This window comes from Macrobrachium rosenbergii, chromosome 56 (assembly GCF_040412425.1).
Source record: "Macrobrachium rosenbergii isolate ZJJX-2024 chromosome 56, ASM4041242v1, whole genome shotgun sequence".
Classification (NCBI taxonomy): domain Eukaryota; kingdom Metazoa; phylum Arthropoda; class Malacostraca; order Decapoda; family Palaemonidae; genus Macrobrachium; species Macrobrachium rosenbergii.
In genome coordinates this window covers 10,621,341-10,643,273 of record NC_089796.1, presented here as the reverse complement: position 1 = coordinate 10,643,273, position 21,933 = coordinate 10,621,341, and the positions used below count along the sequence as shown (strand labels likewise).

The 21,933-nt window shown below is 38.4% G+C and overlaps 1 protein-coding gene across 4 annotated transcripts in view; it reads left to right on the top strand.

Moving 5' to 3' along the window:
* The window catches only part of LOC136836088 (uncharacterized), a 37,801-nt gene extending 17,692 nt beyond the window's left edge, over window positions 1-20,109 (top strand). For 3 of the 4 annotated variants that reach the window (XM_067100043.1, XM_067100044.1, XM_067100042.1), the window contains 7 exons: window positions 3,362-3,526; window positions 10,484-10,571; window positions 11,428-11,540; window positions 12,255-12,348; window positions 13,818-13,897; window positions 14,242-14,317; window positions 18,691-20,109. In XM_067100043.1, the coding sequence (XP_066956144.1) occupies window positions 3,362-3,526; window positions 10,484-10,571; window positions 11,428-11,540; window positions 12,255-12,348; window positions 13,818-13,897; window positions 14,242-14,317; window positions 18,691-19,253 (1,179 nt within the window). In that variant the 3' untranslated portion in view covers window positions 19,254-20,109. The remainder of the gene's footprint in view (window positions 1-3,361; window positions 3,527-10,483; window positions 10,572-11,427; window positions 11,541-12,254; window positions 12,349-13,817; window positions 13,898-14,241; window positions 14,318-18,690) is intronic. The other variant, XM_067100045.1, reaches the window with a different exon arrangement.
* Window positions 20,110-21,933: the final 1,824 nt, after the last annotated feature.

Here is a 21,933-nt window from a genome sequence, read left to right as displayed (position 1 = left end):
ACCAGACGGAAGAGCCAAGTCCTTTGGGTAAAACACGCCAGGGTATGGCATCAGCCACGAACATAAGGCATAACCTAAAACTGGCAGCATGAAGTGGGGAACAATCCCCACCTCCCCCACCCCCTGTGACGTGATAGAGCCACGAGAAAAGCGTAGGCAGTGATTTAGGAACATGAGGGACACACCATGCTACCCAGACCATTGACATGGGACTTAGCGACAGCAGCAAATAGAGATTTGATTTGCCATCCCATAATGTCCCTCCCACGTATTTGTAGTAAACATATCTATATGAAATATATATATATATATATATATATATATATATATATATATATATATATATATATATAGTTGCAATGCACCTGTCAACTATGCAAACAAATCGCTGTTTAGGCCGTCGTTGGCAAAACTGGATTAAACGGAATTTGTATAAATTGTTTCAGCTGATTTGGGAATCATAACTGACTCCTGCTGGTGATGTGCAGGACCACAGTACTTTTATATATATATATATATATATATATATATATATATATATATATATATATATATGTGTGTGTGTGTGTGTGTGTATATATATATATATATATATATATATATATATATATATATATATATATATATATATATATATATATATATATATATATATTGTTACGTGTGAGGGTCTTGGCTGATCATGTATTATTCAATTTACGTAATTTTTACGGCCCTGCAAACCAAGATTACACGTAACCTGCCACTTGAAGCCAAAAGTTAACCTCAAAGACAGTCGTTAATTAGCCAAAGGTCGCCAGTTAAGGGTAATTAACCTTAACAAGAATATTTGAGATGAATTTGATTTTAAACGCAACGGTTCTTCCAAACATTCGGACACGAGGCATATAAAAGCATCAAGATTTAACCTGATTTTGCTTACCCTAAATCCTAGGTATTTTACTGGAATAACGGGGTTGAAGCTAACAATATAATAATTAGGCTTAATCTAGACTTCGTAAACACATATACAGTAAGTGGGGGATGAAGGAGGAAACAAAAGAAATGCGAAATACAGAAAAAGATAAAAGAATGGGCGAAGTTTTGAACAAAAAGCGACTTTACCTTAGGACGAACGTTGTGCGCACCAACACCGCCGAGAGGGGTCTTCGCAATTGCTTCTTCACTTCACTAATAGAATAATAGAAAAAGAAAGGGGACAGGGCCACCTTCCAGACGTCTGCCCGAGACGGCGGCTAGTTTCTCTCTGAAGTTCCCTGACTGGCCTAGGTCAAAAACAGTCACCCCAGGTGTCCACGTTCTTGTTAAAAACATTCGCCAAGAGACAGGTAGGAAGGAAAAAGGGACCTTAGGACCACCTATTCTTAAGGCTGATATGGGAATCTTCCTATAGGGGAAAAAATGGCTAAATGCTACTTATCTTTTTTCAACGGACGTTAGTTTGAACTGAGCTGCTCCCAGCGTGGGACAAAGCAATTTCCCTGTCTTGATCAGGCTGATACTACTATCCCTAAATGTTTGAGGGCGAACAGCGTAAATATTTATAAAATATATATATATATATATATATATATATATATATATATATATATATATATATATATATTGTCAGTATGTGTTAAATTTAACATAAATTAATTTGTTTTGAATAAGTCACTTTGGCAGTTATTTTTTTTTTTTGGAACGTAATGACCCTGTTTCCTCCTCCCCGACTTTTCTGACTTGTTGTATAGTTTTGATTACAATGAGCTTGTTTTATTTTCACATGTGGTGTTGGCTGGAGCTGTATTCGGCGCTGTCTCGCCTGGTCTGGTCAGTAGTTTTCTGGACCATTAACATTGTGAGGGCTTGCCTTATTTTGGATTAACTCTGGATTACGATACCTGCCTTTCTTCAGTTGCTGCTGCTGTCCTCCTTTGGGAGATTGATTCATTCTTCAACTGCGCCCTTGGTTCAGTCATTCTGTCAAGGGGACCTCTCTGCCAACTGGTAAGGTGTGATTACCTGTCAGACGGCCGTGTCCGTTGATCGTCTTGCGACGTTAAAGTGATTCTTACTTCAGTCTACGCCCTTGGCCCAGTGATTTTTGCCAAGGGGACCTCTCTTACGTTTGGTAAGGTCTCAAGAATATATATTATTCCCCTTGACCCGTGATTTGAAGGCTGCGTTAATCACTACTACTGTTTAGAGCTCACTTAAGGGAAGCAGTTTTTTTTTTTTTTTTTGTTTAGTGTGTAATAAGTTAGGTTATTCTGTCTTTTCGACATTCTATTACTTTCAGGGCCCTCTCTTTAAAGTGTAATCGCATAGTCTATCTTAATTTGGTGTGTTTGTTATTCGATGTTTTCAGTGTTTGGTTGATTTTTGTGTTTAATGTATTTTGTAAGAGGCTCAGTGGTCATTTCTTTCTCAAATTTTGTATTAAATATTAAGGTTTTATTCTCAGTTTTTCTTTATCCTCCTTGACTCCATCTCTGTACACTCTGTTGCGGCCATTCCACCTATTGTGGACTTGGTCGTTTGTGACTTTATTTGTATTTTAAGAGACTTGTGTATGTTTGATGGGCGTGGGCCCATAACAAAAAATATATATATATATATATATATATATATATATATATATATATATATATATATATATATATATATATATATATATATATATATACATATACATATCACATGTATGTTGGTATGTATGTATCAGTGGCATCACAAACGTCCTTTAACATCCAATAACGACGTCTGTAGCTCAATGCTTGTTTATGTAACACGGTGATGTGATAAAATTCATTCATAATATAGCTGCGTGCGACACGCACTACATGGTTAACATGGCAGAGGTGGGTTGATATCGATTCTAATTACAAATACCTGAGTTCGACAGTGATTTGTAGGTGGGAGTCAGTATCAACTTATGACTCACTTGTTGGCCGTGTGGATAAATGCTCGTCACTGTAGTCCTGAGTTGGAGCCCACGAGACGACGAACTTATTATCAACTAAAAAATTCCCCTTTGGGTAACATACATGAAAATATGTTATTTCCCAGGTAGAGCGAATTGGATATTAAAGGACGTTTGTAGCTTAAGGCTTGTATATGAATCACGGTGATGTGATGAAATTCATGTGTGTGATATATATATATATATATATACAGTATATATATATATATATATATATATATATATATATATATATATATATATATAATGTATATGTGTGTGTGTAATATGACATTTCTAAAAATTACCTCATACAGTATATGTATATAATTATATATATTGTATATAATTAAAATTATATATATGTATATATATATATATATATATATATTTATATTAAAATTTACCCCAAAACAGGAATGTAATGAATCAGGCAACGGGAGAGGGGAAAAGGAAGGTAAGGAAGTTGAGGAAAAAGGAGGGAAGAAAGGAGATACCCCCCCAGAGAAGGAGAAGGGATCCTCTTCCAAAGGACTAGGCAAAAAGATGTCGGGAGATTTATCTCCTCGACAAATAGATGCGGTGAGATATAGTGGATTAAGTTTTGAATTATTTCTGAATTACTTTAAATGTAGCAGCGATTACCGTAAGTGCTGTCACAGCAAGTGCACTTATTGTAGAGGCTGTTATAGTAAGCGCACATACTGAAGAGGCAGTTACTTAGTGCATTTATTGCAGAGGATGTTACAGTAAGTGCACTTACTGTAGAAGCTATTACAATAAGTGCACTTAAGTAGAAGCTGTTACAGTAAGTGCACTTACTGAAGAGGCTGTTACATAAGTGCATTTACTGTAGAGGCTGTTACTGTAAGTGCACTCACTGCAGAGGCTGTTACAGTAAGTGCACACACTGTAGAGGTAGTTACAGTAAGTACAGCACTTACTGTAGAGGCTGTTCCAGTAAGTGCACTTACTGTTGCAGCTGTCACAGTAAGCGTACTGCTGTAGCAGCTTTCACGGTACATGCACTTACTTTAGAAACTGTTACAGCAAGTGCAGCACTTACTGTAGAGACTGTTTACAGTAAGTGCAGCACTTATTATAGAGGCTGTTACAGTAAATGCACTTACTGTAGAGGCAGTTCCACTAAGTACACTTACTGTGGATGCTGTTACAGTAAGTGCACATGCTGTAGAGGCAGCTACAGTAAGTGCAGCACTTACTGTAGAGGCTGTTTCAGTAAGTGCAGCACTTAGTGTAGAGACTGTTACAGTAAGTGCAGCACTTACTGTTGAGGCTGTTCCAGTAAGTGCAAATATTGTTGCAACAGTAATTACAATTTATTACTCTTATGGTAATGGCAATCACCCATGTTACAGTGAGTTACAAAAGATTCATTTTCACATACTGTCATAAGTCATCAGATTCACTTTCTCATACTGCCATATCCTCCAGATACACATTCACATACCTTCATATTCACTAGATTCACTTCACATACTATTATATTCAACAGATTTGCTTTCACATACTGTCACAGTTACCAGATTCTTTTTCACTTACAGTCATATTTACCAGATTCACTCTCACATACTGTCATATTCACTAGAATCACTTTTGCATACTGTCATGTTCCCTAGAATAACTTTTACACATTGTCATAAGTCATCAGGTTTACTTTCACATACTGTCATATTCACCAGACTCACTTTCACTTACTGTCATAATTACTAGAACCACTTTCACATACTGTTATATTCACTAAGTTCACTTTCACGTACTGCCATATTCACCAAATTCACTTTCACATAATGTCATATCCACCAGATTCTCTTACACATACTGTCATAAGTCATCAGATTCACCTCCACATACTGTCATATTCACCAGATTTGCTTGCATATAATGTCATATTTACCTGATTCACTTTAACTGTCATATTTACCAGATTCACTTTCTCATACAGTGATATTTACTAGATTCACTTTCATGTACTGTCATGTTCACCAGATTCAGTTTCACATAATGTCATAAGCCATCAGATTTACTTTTACATACTGTCTTAGTCACCAGATTCACTTTCACATACTGTCATAAGTCATCAGATTCACCTCCACATACTGTCATATTCACCAGATTTGCTTTCTTTCACATACTGTCATGTTCCCTAGATTAACTTTTACACAATGTCTTAGTTCCTCGCTGGGTGAGCGGCTTCCGTTCTCAACTACCACTCTGTTGGTCGTGAGTTCGAATCTCCGAGCGGCCAGTGAAGAACAAGAGGAATTTGTTTCTGGTGATAGAAATTCATTTCTCGCCATATGTGGTTCGGATTCCACAATAAGCTGTAGGTCCCGTTGCTAGGTAACCAATCGGTTCTTAGCCACGTAAAAATAAGTCTAATCCTTCGGGCCAGCCCTAGGAGAGCTGTTAATCAGCTCAGTGGTCTGGTTAAACTAAGATATACTTAACTTTTTACACACTGTCATAAGTCATCAGGTTTACTTTCACATACTGTCATATTCACCAGATTCACTTTCACTTACTGTCATAATTACTAGAACCACTTTCACATACTGTTATATTCACTAAGTTCACTTTCACGTACTGTCATATTCACCAAATTCACTTTCACATAATGTCATATCCACCAGATTCTCTTACACATACTGTCATAAGTCATCAGATTCACCTCCACATACTGTCATATTCACCAGATTTGCTTTCATATAATGTCATATTTACCTGATTCACTTTAACTCATATTTACCAGATTCACTTTCTCATACAGTGATATTTACTAGATTCACTTTCACATACTGTCATGTTCACCAGATTCAGTTTCACATTGTCATAAGCCATCAGATTTACTTTCACATACTGTCTTAGTCACCAGATTCACTTTCACATACTGTCATAAGTCATCAGATTCACCTCCACATACTGTCATATTCACCAGATTTGCTTTCACATGGTGTCATATTCACTAAATTCACTTTCACTTACTGTCATATTTACCAGTCACTTTCTCATGCTGTCATATTCATTAGATTCACTTTTGCATACTGTCATATTCACCATATTCACTTTCACGTACTGTCATAATTCACCACATTCACTTTCACATACTGTCATATTCACCAGATTCACTTTCACATACTGTCATAAGTCATCAGATTCACTTCCAGATACTGCCATATGTATCAGATTTGCTTTCACATACCGTCATATTCACCTGATTCACTTTTACTTACTGTTATATATACCAGATTCACTTTCTCATGCTGTCATATTTACTAGATTCACTTTCACATAGTCATATTCACCAGATTCGCTTTCATATGGTGTCATATTCACCAGATTCACTTTTACATACCTTCATACTCACTAGATTCACTCTCACATACAGTCAGATTCCCTTTCGCATACTGTCGTGTCTTCAAATTCACTTTCACGTCCTATTATATTCACCAGATTTGCTTTCACATACTGTCGTTTTCACCAGATTCACTTTCACTTACTGTCATATTTACCAGATTCACCTTCACATACTGTCATATTCACTAGAGTCACTTTCACATACTGTCATATTCACCAGAATCACTTTCACATATTGTCATAAGTAATCAGATTCACTTTTCACATACTGTCTTATTCACCAGATTTGCTTTCACTTAACTGTTATGTTTCCCAGATTCACTTTCATTTAATGTCATAGTTACCAGATTCACTTTCACATACTGTCATATCCACTAGATTCACTTTCACTTACTTCATATTCACAAGATTCACTTTCACATATTGTCATATTCACCAGATTCTCCTTCAGATACTGTCATATTCGCCAGATTCACTTTCAGTGTGGCATATTCACCCGATTCGCATTCACAGTGTGTCATGCTCACCAGATTCTCTTCCACATACTGTTATATTTACCTGATTCGCTTTAACATGCTGTCATATTCACCAGATTTGCTTTCACATACTGTCATATTCACCACATTCACTTTCAAATACCGTCATGTTCACCAGATTCACTTTCACATACTGTCAGAAGTCATCAGATTCACTTTCAGACATTCTCATATTCACCAGTCATATACACCAGATTTGCTTTCATATTGTGTCTTATTCTCCAGATTCACTTTCACATTATGTCATATTCACCAGATTCACTTTCACATACTGTTATATTCACCAGATTCACTTTCACATTGTGTAATATTCACCAGATTCTCGTTCACATATTGTTATATCTACCAGATTCACTTTTAAATACTGTCATATTCATCAGATTCACTTTTGCATACTGTCATAAGTCATCAGATTCACTTTCACATACTGTCATATCCACCAGATTCACTTTCACATACTGTCATATTCACTAGATTCACTTTCACATACTATTATATTCACCAGATTTGCTCTCACTTACTGTCATATTTACGAGATTCACTTTCACATACTGTCATATGCACTAGATTCACTTTCACATGCTGTCATATTCACCAGATTCACTTTCACATACTGTCATAAGTCATCAGATTTACCTTCACATACTGTCATATTCACCAGATTAGCTTTCACATAGTGTCATAATCACCAGATGCACTTTCACATACTTTCATACTCACTAGATATACTTTCACATATGGTCAGATTCACTTTCACTTACGTCGTAAGTCTTCAAATTCACTTTCACGTCCGATTATATTCACCAGATTTTATTTCACATACTGTCATTTTCACCAGATTCACTTTCACTTACTGTCGTATTTACCAGATTTGCCTTCACATACTGTCATATTCAATAGTCACTTTCACATACTGTCATATTCACCAGATTCACTTTCACATACTGTCATAAGTAATCAGATTCACTTTCACATACTGTCATATTCACCGGATTTGCTTTCACTTTTTATTTCACATACTGTCATTTTCACCAGATTCACTTTCACTTACTGTCATGTTTACCAGATTCGCCTTCACATACTGTCATATTCAATAGAGTCACTTTCACATACTGTCATATTCACCAGATTCACTTTCACATACTGTCATAAGTAATCAGATTCACTTTCACATACTGTCATATTCACCGGATTTGCTTTCACTTAACTTATATTTCCCAGATTCACTTTCACTTACTGTCATTATTTACCAGAATCACTTTCAAATACTGTCATATTCACTAGATTCACTTTCACATACTGTCATATTCACCAGGTTCACTCACACATACTGTGACATTCACCAGATCCTTTTAAACATACTGTCATAAGTCATCAGATTCACTTCCATATACTGTCATATTCAACAGATTTTCTTTCACATAATGTCATAATAATATCTACCTAATTCACTTCCACTTACTGTCATATTTACCAGATTCACTTTCTTATACTGCCATATTCACTGGATTCACTTTCACTTATACTGCCATATTCACTAGATTCCCTTTCACATACTGTCATATTCACCCGATTGAATTCACATACTGTTGTAAGTCATCAGATTTACTGTCACATACTGTCTTATTCGCCAGATTCACTTTCACATACTGTCATAAGTCATCAGATTCACTTACACATACTATCATATTCACCATATTTGATTTCACACACAGTCATATCCACCTGATTCACTTTCACTTACTGTCATGTTTACAAGATTCACTTTCTCATACTGTCATATTCATGAGATTCACTTTCACATACTGTCATATTCACCAGATTCACTTTCACATACTGTCATCAGTCATCAGATTTGCTTTCACATACTGTCTTATTCACCAGCTTCACTTTCACATACTGTCATAAGTCATCAGATTCACTTCAGCATACTGTCATATTCACCAGATTTGCTTTCAGATACACTCATATTCAACTGATTCACTTTTACTTAATGTCATGCTTACCAGATTCACTTTCTCACACTCTCGTTTTCACTAGATTCACTTTAACATATTGTCATATTCACTAGATTCGCTTTCACAGTGTCATAGTAACCAGATTCACTTTTCACATACTTTCATATTCACTAGATTCACTTTCACATACTGTCGTAAGTCATCAAATTCACTTTCACGTACTATTATATTCACCAGATGTCCTTTCACATACTGTCGTTTTCACCAGATTCATTTTCACTTACTGTCATATTCACTAGATTCACTTTTCACATACTGTCATATTCACCAGATTCACTTTCACATACTGTCATAAGTCACCAGATTCACTTTCACATACTGTCATATTCACCAGAATTGCTTTCACATACTTTCATATTTACCAGATTCACTTTACATACTGTCATGTTCACCAGATTCTCCTTCACATACTGCCATATTCACCAGATTTCACTTTAACATACTGTCATATTCACCAGATTTGCTTTTGCATACTGTGATATTCACCAGATTCACTTTCAAATACTGTCATGTTCACCAGATTCACTTTCAGTGTGGCATAGTCACCAGATTCGCTTTCACACTGTGTCATATTCACCAGATTTGCTTTCACACTGTCATATTCACTAGATTCACTTTAACATACTGTCATATTCACCAGATTTGCTTTTGCATACTATCATATTCACCAGATTCACTTTCTAATACTGTCATGTTCACTAGATTCACTTTCAGATATTGTCACATTCACCAGTCATATGCAGCAGATTTCTTTCACATTGTGTCTTATTTTTCATTTTCACTTTCACATTATGTCATATTCACAAGATTCACTTTCACATACTATCATATTCACTAGAGTCACTTTCACATTGTGTCATATTCACCAGATTCACATTCACACACTGCGTATATTCACCAGATTCACTTTCACGTGTCATATTTTGGAGGATCACTTTCACATAGTCATATTCACCAGATTCACTAGTAGTCATATTCACCAGATTCACTTTCACTATTGTCATATTCAACAGCTTTGCTCCCACATTGTTTCTTGTTCACCAGATTCACTTTCACATACTGTCATATTCACATGATTAACTTTCACATTGTGTCATATTCACCAGATTCACGTTCACATACTGTCATATTCACCAGATTCACTTTTACATGTTATATTCACCAGATTCACTTAAACATATTGTCATATTGACCAGATTTGCTTTCACATACTGTCATGTTCATGAGATTCACTTTCACAATGTGTCATATTTACCAGATTCACTTTCACATACTGTCATACGCACCAGATTAACTTTCACATTGTGTCATATTCACCAGATTCACGTTCACATACTGTCATATTCACCAGATTCACTTTCACATGTTATATTCACCAGATTCACTTTCACATATCATATTTACCAGATTTGCTTATACACTGTCATATTCACCAGATTCGCTTTCACATATTGTCATATTCACCAGATTCGCTTCCACATTGTGTCATAGTCACCATATTCACTTTCACGTTGTGTCATGTTTATCAGATTCACTTTCACACTGTGTCATATTCACATTCACGCTGTGTCTGATTCACTGCATTCTTGTTCTTCATCGTCTTACAGAAAGTCCTGAACGTTCTCTGCGGTGTGTTGGAAGAATGGGAGAGAGCAAAGTTGTTGTTTCATTACGGCAAACGAGTTACAGAAGCCAGTAAGTTGGACACTATTCCAGTTTAGTTATTATTATTATTATATTATTATTGACTCTGTTGCAGTTTGTTCTCTTTCCTAATGGTTGTTGTTACCAGCTTTATTGTTATCACTGGTTCTGGTGATTTGTTGATATCTCTGAGATTCAGACAGCTAAGGTTTAATACAGGTTCAGTATTATGAATTATTGCTTCGTTAGCCTTTGGGCCTCTTTGTGGTCTATCACTAGTTTCACAAACAAGTCCCAGGACTTTTTTTTTTATGTGTTAACCTTTGCTCAACCCGGGTCTTTATCATCACTGTCTAGTATGCACTCATGGAGAAAAGACGGAAGTATTCATCAGGTCTGTAACCTGTACAATGAAACCCAGTGTAACGCAGCTTCATTGATCAAAAGACCAGCAACAGTGAACTAGATTCAGAGTTAATGCCACTGTTTAGAAAACCAGTGGCATCCACCGGAACCACTGGCTTTCCACTAAACCTAGCTTTGCTTGATGTCACTGTTTGAAAAACCAGGGGCATTTGACAAAACCCAACATTGAGGACTGTACTGTTCAAGTAACCAGTTGCGTCCAAGCGAACCCAACTTTGCTTGATTCCACTCTTAAGAAAGCAGGGTGTCCCTGACTGACTTAACCTATTGTTGGTTAACTTCACTACAATTCAGCGTAGCTTAATTTCAACGATGGAAATACCAGCAGCATCTAAGCAAATCTAGTGTAGCTCGGCTTCACAGATCAAGAAACCAGCGGTGCAGTAGAGCAGAGCAGAAGGCATTAGGTAGTTAATCGAAGCACTGGCCCACAGAAACTTTGAAAAGGAAATGGTTATAGTTACAATTTTCTTTTTTTCAGGCTTTGTCTCTTCCCCTCTTGCAATTGTCAAGGATAAGGGAAGCACAAAGAAAAAAGTACCAAAATCCAAAGCAAAATTATTGAAAGAAGCACCAGAGAAGACTGACAAAAAGGTAACGTATGTCTTCATGCCACTTTATACTTTCGTTATCACTAGGGAATATATTTAATTACCTTGCAAGCTTGTGAATTTTAGTTTCATGCAGTGTTTATGTATATAATTATTTTGTTTTTATACGTTATGTTTTGGTAAAAAAATGTAGTACCAGTAACAACTATTTCTCAAAAAATGTCTAATATCACCAAAATTGTTTTTGTATTTTTTCACATTAATATCAGATCTCAATACTGGTTTTTTTTTTTACTTATTGAGCATACTAAAATCTACAGCAAATTTACTGCTTCCGAAATATTTACGGGGCTGGCATTAAGGGAAAAATTAAGCCTTTTTTATTTTAAAAAAATGGTTTGGAAGACTGTTTTATAATAGAATATACAATTTAGGCCAAAGGCCAAGCACTGGGACCTATGAGGGCATTCAGCACTGAAAGGAAAATTGAGAGTAAAAGGTTACAAAAGTGTAATAAAAGGTTACAAAAGTGTAACAAGAGGAAAATCTAGCAGTTATACTATGAAGCGGCTGTTAGAAGAGAGTGGAAAGTAAGGTGGAAGAAAGAATAAAATTGGAGGTAGAGCAAAAGACTGCACTACCCAACTACGGGGAAAGACTATTTTGTTATTATTCACGGACAGTGTTAACGTTAAATGAGCCTGTAAGATTAACAGTGAGCTTTAATACTATTCTACATTGTATCTTAACATCTCAGGTGACTCTGGCACTGGAGGACGTGAAGAAGGAACCTAAGGAATGGACTCCTTGCAGTAACCAGGTTCAGAGAAGCCAGTCAGTGACGTCTGCAGGTAAGAGTGGCTTCATACAAGAAGCTCATCTGGTTCCTCTCAGAAATCATTTGAAAGCTTAGGATTTTTGTCAGAAATAGTTTGGAGTTTTTCACTTATATTTATCTTGAAGATTTAGATATGCATATCAGCAATAGATGGGAGTTCTTCATGTTCTTTTATCTTGAAGATTTATATATTTTTGCTATGCACATTTGATGAATATCAGTAAGAGATGGGAGTTTTCTGTGTAATTTTATCATGAAGACTATTATTAGACAGGCTCACTTGACGTTGACTTGAAGGGGAGAGGGGGTTGGTGCCGTCAGTTCACCTCATGCGGTGCACTGTAGGCATTACTTAAGGTTCTTTGCGGCGTCCCTTCGGCCCCTAGCTCCAACCCCTTTCATTCCTTTTACTGTACCTCCATTCGTATTCTTTCCACCCTCTCCTAACAATTGTTTCATTTTGTAACTGCGAAGTTTTCCACTTGTTGCACCTTTAAAAGCTTTTTACTCTCAATTTCCCTTTCAGCAGTGAATGACCTTGTAGGTCCCAGCGCTTGTCCTTTGGCCTAAATTTCATATTCCATTCCATTCCGGGACGAGTTCTTCAAAGCACTCGCCACCCTTACGGCTCCATACCTGTTGGCATCTCTGGATAATAAACAAAGATGAAATGTCAGGCTTTCGTGAAGAGGATTTTAATTTAGCTCTTGCCTGTGAATGTTCATCAGTTTACTTCCCCATTGTTTACCCTGAACGCTGGGAAGTGCAAGTTCTAACCCGTCCAGTTACAAGTTCCTGCTAACAAACAAGGCGGAAAGGACAGAAACATGGTGGAAAGGGAATATCAAAAAGGATATTAGAAGTGGGAGAAAATGGGGTGAAAGTGGAGGCTATGAATTTCATTCCTTTAAAGATGGATTTCTATCCTATCTAAAATATCGCCGTCAGCACTAGCGATTTTTAATTGTTTTTGTATTTTTATGTTCAGTCTTCATATTGTATATCAGGTGATGGTGAAGTATTGTGATCTTTGGTACTTGTCTTTCATTTATTTATTCATTTCATGTGATTCTTTTTGGCTGACTTGACCAAGGTACACAATTCCCATTTTCTTACCCTCTTAAAAGGTTATGTATTTACTGTAGCTTTACAGTTTATAATATGTATTACATTTCAATTGGTACTAACGTAACTGGGTACCATTTGCTTTGAGCCATTATAATACTAGTTTAGGTACATATTGATGTTTTTAATTGTCTTCATAACATAAAATAACAGTACATATTCACATTACGATGTACTGTAAGTGTCATCTTTGCGGATTACCTAGTTTACAATAATATACAAGTAGATAGTTTCCATAGAATGTTCATTATGTTAAAAATACATATCGTGGAATCGTGTATTAGCGCCAGTAAGAGTTAAAAACTTTAATTACCATATTTGAAGAATTTATTTTCATCAATTCATTTTCCCCCACAGACATATTCCGCAGCCTAGGGGAAGTGTGTGAAGCTGTAGGAAACTATCTGTTGGAAGGACCAAAAAAGACCGACGGAAAGGTAATTTATAAACTTGTCAGTTTGCACTGTGTATTTTAATTACTTCCTCAGCTGTGAATGATTTTCTTGCATTTTGTATTTTCTTAGTACTATTAGATTGTGCTGGTCTAGTATAGTGTAGGCTAGAATAAAAACTAGTTATCTGCAAATTTAGAAAAGTAAATCCAAATATTTCATATATGTCATTTTTATCTTAGTGCCCGAAACCAATCTACAGAAAAGCATTTACAGTTTTTATTTTCAACCTAGGATCATTTTATAGGTAGAGTAATTTAAAATTACTAACAGTTTAGAGGCCAAATGTGCATGAATTTTTCATGATTAGTTGTGTTTTACCATCACAGGAGACACTGAAATTGAAGGAGGAAACAACTTCTTGCAACCAGCAGCTCCAAAGAACTCAGCCACTGGAGCTTGGAGGTAAGACAGATTATCCATGATAATACAACAGAATGATTAGTATGGGACCTTTTATAATGATCCTGTTGGTCTTTGGCCTTCATGATCATTCATTGCTTGCACTAGACGGCCAAGGTTTCCTGTAGGTTTCAGGAACAACTGGTAATTCACGGAGCTTGAGTGTTATCCTTCCTGACTATGCCTGGGATTGATGGGTGTATTTAATTTCTCATACTGGGTTTCGTGATCAGAAGCCTCTGAAACCCCAGACTAGCATTCAGCCCATGCAGGGCCTTGACAAATTTCAATTTTTTTTTTCTTTCATTTTTATCCTTGACAGCCACATAATCACTTCCTTTAAGAGCAAGACAACAAAACTAACCAAGGCAAGAGGTGGACTTTTACTTGACAGCCTCACTTAACATTGACTTGTGTGTGTGTGTTGGTGGGGGGCGGGGGTTTAGTGCCATCAGTGCATCTCATGCAGTGCACTTTAAGCATTACTTGAGGTTCTTTGCAGCGTCCCTTCGGCCCCTAGCTCCAACCCCTTTCATTCCTATTACTATACCTCCAGATATTTATATGCTTTCTTCCATCTTACTTTCCACCCTCTCCTAACAAGTATTTCATTGTGCAACTGCGAGGTTTTCTTCCTGGTACACCTTTAAAACCTTTTTGCTCTCAATTTCCTTTGAGCGTTGAATGACCTCACTGGTCCCAGCTCTTGGCCTTTGGCCTCAATTGTATATTCTGTCCTCTATAAAGCGACTGCGGATCTCACTAGTAAGGTGTTTTTACCTTAATATAGAAACTGAAGTAGCTCTTTTGTTTTCTGATTCGACTTTTTCAGGATTATTTGGAGGTAATAATAGTAGCCTTTCAAGAGCATTAAATCAGTGGAAGAAGGGAAGGAGAGCCAAGATCGACTACGCTTTCAAGTTTCCCCACAAAGGCGTCGTGCAATACAATTCAGGAATTAAAGATTTGTTCATACGCGAATTGTAACCGGAGGTAGGAGTTGAACAAATCATAGCTTTCTAAACCGTGACGTCACTCTACAACATAAATCTAGGCCAAAGGCCAAGCGCTGGGACTTATAAGGTCATGCAGCGCTGAAAGGTAAATTTAGAGTAAAGGAGGTTTTAAAGGTGTGACAGGCGGAAAGTCTTGCAGTTGAACTATTAAACAAGGAAAGTAAGATGGAAGAGAGAGAATATGAAAGGAGGTACAGCAAAAGGGATGAAAGAGGTTGCAACTAGGGGCCAAAGGGACGCTGGTGAAACCCTTAAATATTGTCTACAGTGCACCATGATGAGGTACACTGATGGCACTACTCACCTATGAGGTGACGTCACTGTGTTATCAAGGTTTGGTGAGCATGAGGAGAGGAGGTTCTCCTCCATGTGGAGGTTGTCTTAGGGGAAGAAAAGGAGGAGGATTGATTGATTTCAGGCATACATGCAGAGCACTGGGGCAACTTGTGCCTTTCATCGCCTAGAATCTAATATTGTAAATTTAATTAAAATTCATGCAAAATTATAAGATAAAAAAACACAAATATATAATGACCTTGAGTAAAAATGCAAATCAGATTCATAAAATCTGGTAAAAAAAAAGTTAACTTCTCAAATAAAAGTTAATTTTCTCTAACAACATTAAGTGAGGTAGCTCTTCTTTTTCTGGCTAATAAAGTGGGCAAGATCTTTTATTCTGGGTTAAAAAAGTGGGCAAGAGCTTCTTTTTCTGAGTGAAAAAAGTGGTCAAGCTCTTCTTTTTAACTGGGTAAAAAAAGTGGGCAATCTTTTTTTTTCTGGGTAAAAAAGTGGGCAATCTCCTTTTTTTCTGGGTAAAAAGTGGGCAATCTCTTTTTTCTCGGTGAAAAAGTGAGCGGGCTCTTCTTCTTCTGGGTAAAGAAGTGGGCAATCTCTTTTTTTTTTAAGGTGAAAAGGTGAGCAGGCTCTTCTTTTTCTGAGTAAAAAAGTGGGCAAGCCCTTATTCTGGGTGAAACAGTGGGCAAGCTCTTCTTTACCTCAGTAAAAAAAAGTGGGTAAACTTCTTTTTCTGGGTAAAAAAGTGGCCAAGCTCTTTTTTTCTAGGTAAAAAAAGTGGGCAAACTCTTATTATTCTGGGTAAAAAAGTGGGCAAGCTCTTCTTTTTTTGGGTAAAAAAGTGGTCAAGTTCTTCTTTTTCTGGATAAAAAAGTGGTCAAGCTCTTCTTTTTCTGGATAAAAGAGTGGGCAAGCTCTTATTATTCTGGATAAAAAAAGTGGGCAAGCTCTTCTTTTTCTGTGTAAAAAAGTGGGCAGTCTTAGAAAAATACTCTTCTGGTAACACTTCTTGACAGGGGCTGCAGACTGGGGCAGGAGGTTATGCCCTCCATCTGAGTGAGAAATACTCCTTAAGGACTAGGATGAGTCCTTGCTCCATTGGGGGACTAGTGCCGTTATTCCACCTCATTTAAGGTCTTTGTAGAGTACTTTCGGTCTCTAGTTGGTCCCTTCAGTCTCTAACTACCCCTTTCGTCTCTAGCTGGTCCCTTCGGTCTTTGGCTGGTTCCTTCGGTCTCTAGCTTGTCCCTTTGGTCTAGCTAGTCCATTCGAATTCTAGCTACCCCTTCGGTCTCTAGCTGGTCCCTTCAATCTCTTGTTGGTCCCTTTGGGCTTTAGCTGGCCCCTTGGGTCTATTTGGTTCTTCGGTCTCTAGCTTGTCCCTTCTGTCTAGCTGGTTCCTTCTGTCTCAAGCTGGTACATTCGGTTCCTAGCTATCCCTTCTGTCTCTAGCTGGTTCCTTCGGTCTCTAGTTGATCCTTTTGGTCTCTAGCTGGTCCCTTCAGTCTCTAGTTGGCCCCTTTGGTCTCTAACTACCCCTTCGGTCGCTAGCTGGTCCCATCAGTCTCTAGCTGGTCCCTTCGGTCTATAACTACCCCATCGGTCTATAGGTACCCCTTTGGTCGCTAGCTGGTCCCATCGGTCTCTAGCTGGTCCCTTCGGTCTCTACCTACCCCTTCGGTCGCTAGCTGGTCCCATCAGTCTCTAGCTGGTCCCTTTGGTCTCTAGCTGGTTCCTGTAACTGCGAGGTTTCGTCCTGTTAAACCTTTAAAACCTTTTTACTCTCAATTTCCCTTTCAGCGGTGAATGACCTCATAGCTTTCAGCGCTTGGCCTAAATTTCACATTCCATTCCATTCTGGGATGAGTCCTTCAAAGCACTCGCCACTCCTAAGCCTCCATACCTGTTGGCATCTCTAGATAATAAACAAAGATGCAATGTGAAGCCTTCATGACGAGCACTTTAATTTAGCTCTTGCCTGTGAATGTTCATCAGTTAACTTACCCATTGTTTACCCTGAACGCTGGGAAGTGAAAGTTCTAACCCGTCCAGTTACACGTTGCTGCTAACAAACAAGGTGGAAAGGACAGAAGCATGGTGGAAAGGGAATATCAAAAAGTATAGTAGAAGTGGGACAATATGGGGTAAGTATGGAGGCCACGAATTGCATTCCTTTAAACGGGATTTCTATTTCACTGTCAGCACTAGCGGTTATTAATTCTTATTGTGTTTTCATGTTCAGTCTTCATATTGTTCATTAGGTAATGGTAAAGTACTGTAATGTTTTGGTACTTGTCTTTCATTCGTTTATCACTTCACGCGAGTTTTTGGCTTACCTATACAGTTCCTGTTTTCTTACCTTCTTAAAGGATTATGTATTGACTGTACCTTTACAGTTTATAATATGCATTACATTTCAATAGTTGTTAACTTGACTGGGTACCATTCACTAGGAGCCATTATAATACTAATTTAGGTACATATTGATGTTTTTAGTTGTCTTCATAACATAAAACGACGGTACATATTCACATTACAATTTAAGTATCATCTTTGCAGATTACTTAGTCTAAAACATTATACGAGTGCAGACTGCGTAGTCTAAAATATTATTCGTGTGCGGATTACTTAGTCTAAAACATTATACGAGTGCTGAATACTTAGTCTAAAGCATTATGCGTGTTTGGGTTATTTAGTCTAAAACATTATACGAGTGCAGATTACTTTGTCTGAAACATTATACGAGTGCGGATTATTTAACCTAAAACATTATACGAGTGCTGACTACTTAGTCTAAAACATTATACGATTGCGGATTACTTAGTCTCAAACATGAGTGTTTGGATTATTTAGTCTAAAACATTATACGAGTGCAGATTACTTAGTCTAAAACATTTACGAGTGCGGATTACTTAGTCTAAAACATTATAAGAAGTGGATTGTTCCTAAAGGATTTTAATTATGTTAAAAATGCTTATCGTGAAATCTCGTATTAGCACGAGTAAGAGTTATGTTTAATTACCATATTTGGAGAATTTATTCGCCAGACATAATTTTTTTCTACAGATCGTTGCCTTAGCGGAAGGGTGGTGGAGAGAGAAGTAGCGTTAGATGTCAAAATCAACAAATACTCTGAAGATGTGAAAGTGAACAAGAAAACAGAGACACTATTTAATCTGGACGAGAGTATCAGGAATCCGAACGTTTCTGTCGAAAGGGACAGGGGAAAAAATGCACGGAAATCACTCAAACAACGTCCCACGCTAACGCCAGTTCTGTCTTCATCTTCGTCTTCTCCTTCTCCTTCTCCTTCTCCTTCTCCTCCTCTTCCTCTTCCTCAACCAGTAAGCTTTTCTTCTCATTACCATACTCCAATAGTTTATTCTCCTCCTTTCCCTCCTCCTCCTCCTCAACCATCAGTCTATTCTTCTCTAAACCTCACTCCAGCAGTTTATTCTTCTCCTTCCCCTCCTGCGCCAAAGGTCCCTGATGCCACTCCAGAGCCATCTGCTCCCTCAGGGCATGTGTACGTGAGGGAACATTATCGACAAGGTCATGAAGTGAAGGGTCACTGGAGAGGCGACACTTGGGGCAATGGGTACTATCGTGGTCATTACAGAAAGAAATGATATCTGAAAGAGATTTTTGCTAAGCATGTATGTTTGGGAAATCAGTTTGCTGCATATTGTACCCTAGGGAGTTTATATTTTATATCATGAAATTCTTGTTATTTCTTGCCATATTACTAAATAGCAAGGCCGGGAAATTTTATTTCTCATCAGTAAGGAAAATAGATTTATAAGAAATTTTGAATTAGAGGGAAAAGACACTGGAGCAGGATTGTGCAGTTTTTATTTTGAAATTTACCCTTCAAAATTCTGGACCCGTGAAATGCATTTTCAGTGTACTGTTCTTTTGGTAAATAGCCTAAGCTTCTGTTTCGTAATGAATAATTATATGTCAGCGTGCCAGCAGCTTTTCTGAAGTGTTCTTCATCCAGTTTTACTTGATATTTAAGAACGAAGTGATTCTTGCAGCCTTCTTAGAATCCAGATGAAAATGTTATTCGTGGTTCCTGTTATTTTATTGCAATTTTATTTGGACACCGATGACCACTGTTAGTGAAACCCCAGTTTATGGCTTGCGAGTAGTTACCTTTCTGCGTCTGTGAATTCCCATCTCTTGTGATTTCAGACTGGACTTGGATGAGGCAGCGGGTTACAGTGAGACCCGGGAGCCAGGGGAGTGCGTGAATTGGATTACAGATTCCAAAACTTCATACTAGATAATAAGCAGGTTATTATATTGACTAGCAACAATGATTATGGAGTTTTTTTCCTACACTACCGACCTTATTTTGGTAGAATTATTTTGTAAAAATTTGAACTTAAGCAAGCATGTGTCAGTAGTTAGGTGTTTTCATGTAAAGTTGTAACTTAGGCTGTATCAGGAGTTTTGTATAAGATATAAAATGATAAGATTAAAGACTGCTTTTATTGACATATCCTTGATGAATTTGCGTAAACAAATTAATATTTACGGAACGGCCAACAGAATACTATTTTGTTTTTTTTTTCAAATTGGGCTTCATGGCGCAAACAGAAGTCATCTACTTACTAAGCAACAGAATACTCTTATTTGAATGGAGGGTGGTAAGCCAGGAGCAAGCACAGACCTTGCAGTCATTGGTCATCTGAAGCACCATTCCGTGACAGCGCCCTTAATGTACGTCACATGGTGCACTGTAAGCATAGCTAAAGGGTGCTCATCACTTCTCCCTCCTCCCCCACTTCCACATCTGAAAACTCTACTTCCACTTACAGCCCGACCATCACTTCTCCCTCCTCCAACACTTCCACATCTGAAAACTCTACTTCCACTTACAGCCCGACCATCACTTCTCCCTCCTCCCCCACTTCCACATCTGAAAACTCTACTTCCACTTACAGCCCGACCATCACTTCTCCCTCCTCCCCCACTTCCACATCTGAAAACTCTACTTCCACTTACAGCCCGACCATCACTTCTCCCTCCTCCCCCACTTCCACATCTGAAAACTCTACTTCCACTTACAGCCCGACCATCACTCTCCCCTCCTCCCCCACATCCACATCTGAAAACTCTACTCCACTTACAGCCCGACCATCACTTCTCCTCCTCCCCACATCCACATCTGAAAACTCTACTTCCACTTACAGCCCGACCATCACTTCTCCCTCCTCCCCCACTTCCACATCCCACTTCCACACATCTGACCATCAACACTCCACATCTGAAAACTCTTCCACTTACAGCCCGACCATCACTCTCTCCTCCTCCCCACTTCCACATCTGAAAACTCTACTTCCTTACAGCCCGACCATCACCTCTCCTCCTCCCCACTTCCACATCTGAAAACTCTACTTCCCTTACAGCCCGACCATCACTTCTCCTCCTCCCCACTTCCACATCTGAAAACTCTACTTCCAAACTTACAGCCCGACCATCACTTCTCCCTCCTCCCCCACTTCCACATCACTTCCACTTACAGCCCGACCATCACTTCTCTCTCCTCCTCCCCCACTTCCACATCTGAAAACTCTACTTCCACTTACAGCCCGACCATCACTTCTCCTCTCTCCCCACTTCCACATCTGAAAACTCTACTTCCACTTACAGCCCGACCATCACTTCTCCTCCTCCCACTTCCACATCTGAAAACCTCTACTTCCACTTACAGCCCGACCATCACTTCTCCCTCCTCCCCCACTTCCACATCTGAAAACTCCACTTCCATCTGACCATCACTTCTCCTCCCCCACTTCCACATCTTCCACTTCCTTACAGACCATCACTCTCCCTCCTCCCCCCACTTCCACATCTGAAAACTCTACTTCCACTTACAGCCCGACCATCACCCTCCCTCCTCCCCACTTCCACATCTGAAACTCTACTTCCACTTACAGCCCGACCATCACTTCTCCCTCCTCCCCACTTCCACATCTGAAAACATTCTTACACTTCTCCCTCCTTCCACTTACAGCCCGACCATCACTCTCCCTCCTCCCCACTTCCACATCTGAAAACCCTCTACTTCCACTTACAGCCCGACCATCACCATCACCTCCTCCCCCACTTCCACATCTGAAAACTCTACTTCCACTTACAGCCCGACCATCACCTCTCCCTCCTCCCCCACTTCCACATCTGAAAACTCTACTTCCACTTACAGCCCGACCATCACTTCTCCCTCCTCCCCCACTTCCACATCTGAAAACTCTACTTCCACTTACAGCCCGACCATCACTTCTCCTCCTCCCCACTTCCACA